This window comes from Gossypium hirsutum, chromosome A10, assembly GCF_007990345.1.
Source record: "Gossypium hirsutum isolate 1008001.06 chromosome A10, Gossypium_hirsutum_v2.1, whole genome shotgun sequence".
Lineage (NCBI taxonomy): Eukaryota > Viridiplantae > Streptophyta > Magnoliopsida > Malvales > Malvaceae > Gossypium > Gossypium hirsutum.
This window is the reverse complement of record NC_053433.1, coordinates 3,035,264-3,042,597: the sequence shown is the minus strand read 5'-3', so window position 1 is coordinate 3,042,597 and position 7,334 is coordinate 3,035,264. Positions and strand designations below refer to the sequence as shown.

At 32.6% G+C, this 7,334-nt stretch overlaps 1 protein-coding gene across 4 annotated transcripts; it reads left to right on the top strand.

The window, feature by feature from the left end:
• Positions 1-878: 878 nt before the first annotated feature.
• On the top strand, positions 879-5,620 carry LOC107925198 (floral homeotic protein AGAMOUS-like). Of its 4 annotated transcripts, none has more exons than XM_016855806.2 (9): positions 879-1,061; positions 1,328-1,563; positions 4,007-4,085; positions 4,250-4,311; positions 4,407-4,506; positions 4,619-4,660; positions 4,867-4,908; positions 5,076-5,260; positions 5,356-5,620. In XM_016855806.2, the coding sequence occupies exons 2-9, from the start codon at positions 1,337-1,339 to the stop codon at positions 5,357-5,359; spliced, it is 741 nt and encodes a 246-aa protein (XP_016711295.1). In that variant the 5' UTR covers positions 879-1,061; positions 1,328-1,336; the 3' UTR covers positions 5,360-5,620.
• Positions 5,621-7,334: the final 1,714 nt, after the last annotated feature.

The following is a 7,334-nucleotide window of genomic DNA, read 5'->3' as shown; positions in this document are numbered from 1 at the left end:
ATATATAATTAATTTAAAATTTTAAAGATATAAAAATAAATATTTTATATTTAAAAGTTCTTGATAAATTATTATTTAGAAATATTTATGAAAAAGACTTTGAAATTTTATCAAATAATATTCAAAAGTCATAAAATAAATATTATATTTTTTCAAAACGAGTCTAAAAATTCAAAACAAAAAATTAATATGAAAATATCAAGAATCGAACCAAATTATGATTGACAGTTTAAAAAATAAATAAAAAATCTAACCGAATTAAACCGAAATCACCCCTACACTCTAAAGTCCAAAGGGAAACACTCAAATGAATACTACTACTTACTTCTTCGGTTATATAAATGAACATCTCTTAACTACGAGGCAAATCATAAATATTAAATTTCTTAAAATTACACCTTCTTACAATTTCTATAATGTTGAAATTTAACCAATTGCATTTTATTGGAACGTCCTGCCTCATGTAACCATGATGGAAAACTATGGTTTGAGGTAATAAAAATAATGTTTTTCTTGTCATCCAAACAACAAATCTATATAACTATGATTTACTTTCAAAAGAAAAATTTTCTTATAGAAGAGAATTTGAAGTAAACAAACGTAGCCTTAGCCTAACGTCTCATCCACCACCATTACTAGTCCTTTTCAAAAGGGTCCCTTTCTCTTCTCTCTCTAATGCAATGCCATCCCTTCGTTCACATGAAAAAAAGAAAAAAAGAAAAAAAAGGGTTTAATGGTTAATGGTGTCTGAACCATTCAAGTGATGATTCCCAACTTTAACCTTTCTTTTTTATTCCCTTTAACTTTAAAATATAATACACCACTTATATTATTAAAAAAATGAAAAAAAACCCAAATAGTACTAAAAATGGGATACATAATAGTATTTAAAAATGGAAGATTAAATTAACTGGTTATATAAAAATGATGATAAACACAACAGAAAAGGGTTTTCTGGTTTATTTACATTTATAAATAGAAAACTCTCAACCCTTCTTTGCTTCCATTTTCTGCATCTCTTCTGGTCAGAGATTTGCAGCTAAAAAGAAAAACAAAGAGAAGTAAATCAAAAACTCTTTTCTTCTTTATTTTCTGCCTTTAATTATCATACTTGCCTTTTCTTTTCTTTTCTTTTCCTTTCAAGGTTAGTCAGCCATAAACTGAAAACAAAATTATTTTAATCACATCTTCTTGCTTCACTTACTTTGGTTTTTTTTTTTACCTCTCCTTGATCATCAAATTCTATATATGTACTTTTCAAATAATATAGTAAATGATGTTATTGCTTTCATCATGGTTTTTCTTTTGGTTTTTTGGTTTGTTCCAGTTAGGAAGCATGGTGTACCCCAATGAATCCCTTGAAGACTCTCCCCAGAAGAAAATGGGGAGAGGAAAGATCGAGATCAAGCGGATCGAAAACACGACGAACCGCCAAGTTACCTTTTGTAAGAGGCGCAATGGTTTGCTCAAAAAGGCTTATGAGCTATCGGTTCTTTGTGATGCTGAGGTTGCTTTGGTTGTCTTCTCTAGCCGTGGTCGACTCTATGAGTATGCTAACAATAGGTATGTCCTTTGATCTTAATTTTCTCAAAGTACAATGAAAATTTTGTCAATGGAACTATATATAGGAATGGATCTTTGATCAGTGGAAGTATTAATATTTATTATATAGTTTTTTTTATATATTTTTTGGTGAAAAGCTATAGATTGAGTTCACTAAAACTAAGATTCAGTTGTCTTTTTTTTCCCTTCTATTTTGTCTTTTTTTACTTGTATAAGCTTTAGGGCTTTATATATATTTCTGTTTATGATCTTTTTCTGAAATTCCTAGTTTGGTGGATACATGGATCTGGTGCAATAGATGGAAATAGACAGCATTATGTTTTTGCGGAAGTAACAATTTAAAAGCATAGGTTTTGGGGATATGATATATATGTGTGTGTGCGTGTGTGTATATATATATGACTGTTGGACCTGTGAGAGATCAGCCTTCTGTGCTTTCTATATCCTCCATTGATGTTAAAATTTATCCTTCCTTTCCTTTCTTTCTTTCTTTCTTTTTTTTCTTGGGGCTGAGCCTGTCTCAGCCATGGGGCTAAAGGGCCTATATACATGAATATCTGTCATGTTCCCATTAGCTCAAAAAATCATCCTTAATGGATGTCAGTTGAAAAAGATCAAGATAGTAAAAGGAGTTTGCCCAAAAGGAAACTAGAAAAAAACACACATATTGTCTAAATTAAGAACCCCCAATGTAAGAAAATCAAATTAGGGTTTCATTTTTTTAAAATAAACATGGTGTTTTTTTTTTAAATTTGCTAATGGGAACATGTTAAGACTCCTTTTTACAACCAATCACAACCAAATTCAATAAGATCTAAATTAGGGTTCTTCATAAACGAAATTTCCCTAAATCCCCACTTTGGGCACCACGTGAATTCCCCTCCTTTCACAGTCAAACATAACCAAATTAGGGTTTGGTTTTCTTTTTTCTTTTTCGGTTATTAACCACATAAGGCTAACAACTCTCACCAAAACCCTTTTAATTGGTAAGCCTTAAATCAAGCAAAGTAATCTCCCCGCAACAACTCACCAAATTTTTTTTACATAGTTTTAGAGATACTTTTTTTTCTCTTCCTTTTTATCACCAATTTGGGTCTTTTTTATGTCTATCTAGGGTTTATAGATTTGGGTTTTAAATTTTGGGTCTCGAATTCAATTTTTTTTTTTTTTTAAATCTATCTAGGGTTTTGATGACTCCATGACTAAGATTAGGTGTGGTGTTTTGTCTTAGTTACCAGAATCTTTTGGTCACGTCACACACGATTTTCTTAGTTTCTTCACTACTTGACAAAATGAGTTTTCTTACATTATTCCAAAACCTCAGTTTCTTTGTCTTGTTTTTTTTTTTCATCATTGCAAACCCATTTAGCCAATGGAAATAAAGCTCAAAAACTGCTCAAAGGGTCATCATCATCATCATTTATAATGAATGACTTACTGTTGGCATTAGCTTCCCCGGTTTTCATTTGTGAAAAGATCTTTGCTTAGATATATTCGTGCAAGTTCAAATTAAGAGAGAGAAGCAACACTTAAAAAAGTAAAAAAAGAAAAGAAAAAGTGAGTCAGCACACAGCAGTGTTGTCTGAGAGAGACAACGTACGGCAACTGCGAACCAATGGGAGTGTTCTGAGGTTTTGGCTTCTACTGTGAAACTTGTAACTATGGCTGCTGCTGCTCCTCACAGTTTTCAGACACTGACAGAAGCTGATAAAATCACTGTTCTATATTTTTATAGCAATTAAATTCTTCTCTCTCTTTTTTTGGCTTTTGCTTTATACTATTTGTTTATTAAATAAGGTGGGTTAATTACTAAAATAACGTACGAACTCTTTAAAGTATTATCCTCCGTGTAATCGGTTAATGACACCTGGCACAAATAAAAAACTCTGAGCCAATCATACTGCTAGAAACAGTGCTAGCATTGGCAGGGACGGCCAATCAGAGGCTCGACGAAATTAAGGTATCAGAAAGGAAATTAAAGTTGATTTGGGGATGACTAACGAGGTGACTTAAGGGGTCTCATCAATCAAATATGGTCCATATATATGTGAACAACACAGCTAGCCATTGCTCCATTGTTATTGTAAACTTTGGGGGGTTCAAGGTTTCGTATTAGGTTCAGTTAACTGACACATTGGTTGATTTGACGATTTTGCTTAATAAAACAGCTACCTACTAGCATTACATGTGATGATGATGATGAAGATGAAGATATAATGTTTCTAAACACCATTATGCTCTAACTAATTTTTAATTAATCATAATGACATTGCTAAAGGTTGGTAATATGGATCACATGCAAGCATTTCATGAATGATTTATATGTGTACTTTTTACGTGAGTTATATATATATGTATATACATTTTTCAAATAATTAACTGTGTTATTTGCCTTGATTGTTGATATAATTTGTTTTATTTAACTAAAACAATGTTTTTGCAGTGTTAAAGCAACAATTGAGAGGTATAAAAAGGCTTCTGATTCCTCCAATACTGGATCAGTTGCTGAAGTTAATGCTCAGGTATTAACTTAATCAATCTTCATTGTTTTAATTTGCATTTAATTAAGTCCTTAACCTTAACATTTCCCTGAAGAAGCTCTTAACCTTTACTATCTGGTTTTGTTCAACTCCTTGGTTTACTTAATAAAATTTCTCTGGTAATGCCATACGGATGTAAATCTCAGTTCTATCAGCAAGAAGCTGACAAACTCCGAAATCAAATCCGGAATTTGCAGAATGCAAACAGGTCATTTCCCCATGGTTTTAATTCACTTCCATCATATACAATTTTATTTCAAAACCCTTTTTGTTTAACAATGCTATGTGTATATATGTTTGCAGGCATATGCTGGGAGAGTCCATAGGGGGATTGCCTATGAAAGAGCTTAAGAGCTTGGAGAGTCGTTTAGAAAAAGGAATTAGCAGAATCCGTTCCAAAAAGGTATCTGATAATAATTTATGTAATTAAAAATAGTTCCTTTAAGATTATTAATTATTATTGCTACTGACAAATTTTCCCTTCTCCTTTAATTTATCCCTTTAAACTCTACCAGAATGAGCTGTTGTTTGCTGAAATTGAGTATATGCAGAAAAGGGTAAGTACTTTTTCCTCTTCACATCACCATTTAATCCAAAACTGATTAATTGCTTGCCTGAGAGTGTTATATAAGGCAATTACTTTGGTCTTTGGCCATCAGTTAAAAGGGGGGTCTCAATGGTGTTTTATTTGATTGAACCATGTAGGGATCGATCCATAGTATGTTCTTAGTGTGTATGTTTATAATTTTGTCCTTTGCTGCAGGAAATTGACTTGCATAACAATAACCAACTTCTTCGAGCCAAGGTCTGATCTCTCTTTCTTTACTTTAGTTTAACATTGTTGTTGCGGTTGAAAAAACCTTTGATTTGCAAAAACCCTTTGTTTATCATTGCTTTTGCCGTTAAAAAGTGCTGTTGGACAGCCAAAAGCCATGCTTAACGCACCATTTGTGCCATTACTGTATGTTGCAGATAGCTGAGAACGAGAGGAAGCAGCAGAGCATGAATTTGATGCCCGGAGGTTCAAGTGCTAACTTCGAGGCCCTACATTCTCAACCATATGACTCTCGGAACTACTTCCAAGTCGATGCTTTACAACCCGCCACCAATTATTATAACCCTCAGCTGCAGCAAGACCAGATAGCTCTTCAACTAGTGTAAGAATCTTTGCAGAAAAAAAGGTCTTTGTATTACCAAATATTTTTTCATCTTAGATGAAACTATATAACATATTCCTATGGTTTGTGTGCAGCTAATGTTATGGGGGCGTGCATGGTTCATTGCTGCTGTTTCAGTTTTAGTGAAGAACATCTTAGCATTGTGTCAGATGAAAGCTACTATATAAGGCAGGAATATTATGTTAACTTTCCTTAAATGGAGGACCCTAGATCTGATCGTCTGCCATGTTTAAGATGCGTAGAGTGTGTAAGAATGATAAGTTTGATTTTCAGACAAGAATGTCCTCTTCCATTTGCTTAGAACATGCATTAAGATCCTACAAGATTATCCCCCATGAATCATGGCATTTCCACTTACTATGAAATATATAATATACATATATCTAGTAACTGATTATAAGCTTGTTAAGGTTACTGTAAAAGGAAATGGGGCTAAATTTACTTTTGATGTGTACTTGGAAAATTAAAATATTCATGTCTACTGCACCCCACCTTTTTCTAGCTTTTAGATGATGAATTAATTAAGTTAATTAGAATTATCAAAGTAGAGAATTATTATTTTTTAATAAATTAAGAACTAATTCTGTGATATGATGTGTTGATATAAAATTAAAATAATTCATATTTAAAGTATTTTATTTAAAAATTAACTTGATCTGAGTAAGATTAATATATGATGTAACACAAATTAAAAGAAAAAAATAATTAATAAAATGATAAATTAAATATATCCATCAAGTAAATAACAAGTTTAGGGATAAATAATAAATTAATAAAGATACTACTTATCATATCTCTCTTATAAACTCTTCCTCGAGTTAGCTTTATCCTCTAGACATGTCTTGTCTATAACCACTCTTCCACATTCTTCTTTAAAATCACATTTCCCTTTAGTTTCATTTGGTAATTTGATAGGTTTAACTTTGTAGGCAACTCTTGTAATATCTTTGATTATCGAACATTTTGAAAAAGTGGTTTTTCCATTGATATATGCATCGTCTAAATGATGTTCTCCTTTCGACCATTATCAACTACCAAGTTGTAAATGTTACCAGATTGTGCAACTAGTTTGGAAATGTTGTTGGCCTTGGGTTGTATCTTCATCCTTCAATTTTAATATCTTTCGTATTGCCAAAATGTGTCCATCTACTGAATTCTTTCTATTGCTGTCACCATCATGTTTGCATATTATTTCATTTCCTTCCTCAAATTCTTCTTTGTAATCGCTACGTTCTATAACGTCAATTTCCTTTCTTCTTGGACAATCATTAGCGCAATGTCCAGGTAGATTACACCGACAACATTTTTTAGGAATTGACTTAGCATATGGGTTCTTTGATGGTTGTGACTGTGTTTGTCTCAATCCCTTCCGCCAATTTCTTTCTCGTTGCTTTGTCATAATTGGATTTTTAAGTTTGAATTTGCAAGTTTCCAGTTTCTTATTATTCTCCAAAGTTGCTAGTGCAAACTGATAGCAATTCTTCTTAGTCCAAGCCACCTTCTTCCATTGTATCATTTCTTTAACTCCATATTACGTGCTTCGGTGATGTTTTACAACATTTTCACACCAATCTTGTCCTAGATTAATGTAAGTCCTAATCCATTTAGGTATTTGGCTACCATTTGGCTATCGGAATCCATCAAGTTGTTGCGTTCAGCAAGCCTCATGAACTTTGTGGCGTAGTCGTGCATTAATCTCTGTATAGGTAAAAATCGACCTTGAGCAATTGTTTCATTTTGTACCATGTTCGTATTTGGCCCTTTCCCTCACGCTGTATTGTGTCTTGTAAACATTCCCACCAGGATAAGGCTCCTTCCTTTAATCTGTATACTACGAATCTTACCCTTCACTCCTTAGGATTCTCCGTATGGTTGAAAATTCTATCTACCTCTACAAGCCAATCCATAAAACCCTAAACATTCAAATTACCATCAAAGTGAGAAAGAACTATCTTTGACAGAATTCATCATCTCATGCATATTGTTAAGCAGGTTGGTTTTGTTGTGTTAGATATTATTATGGGATATTATCGTTTAGGAATATCTAAATATA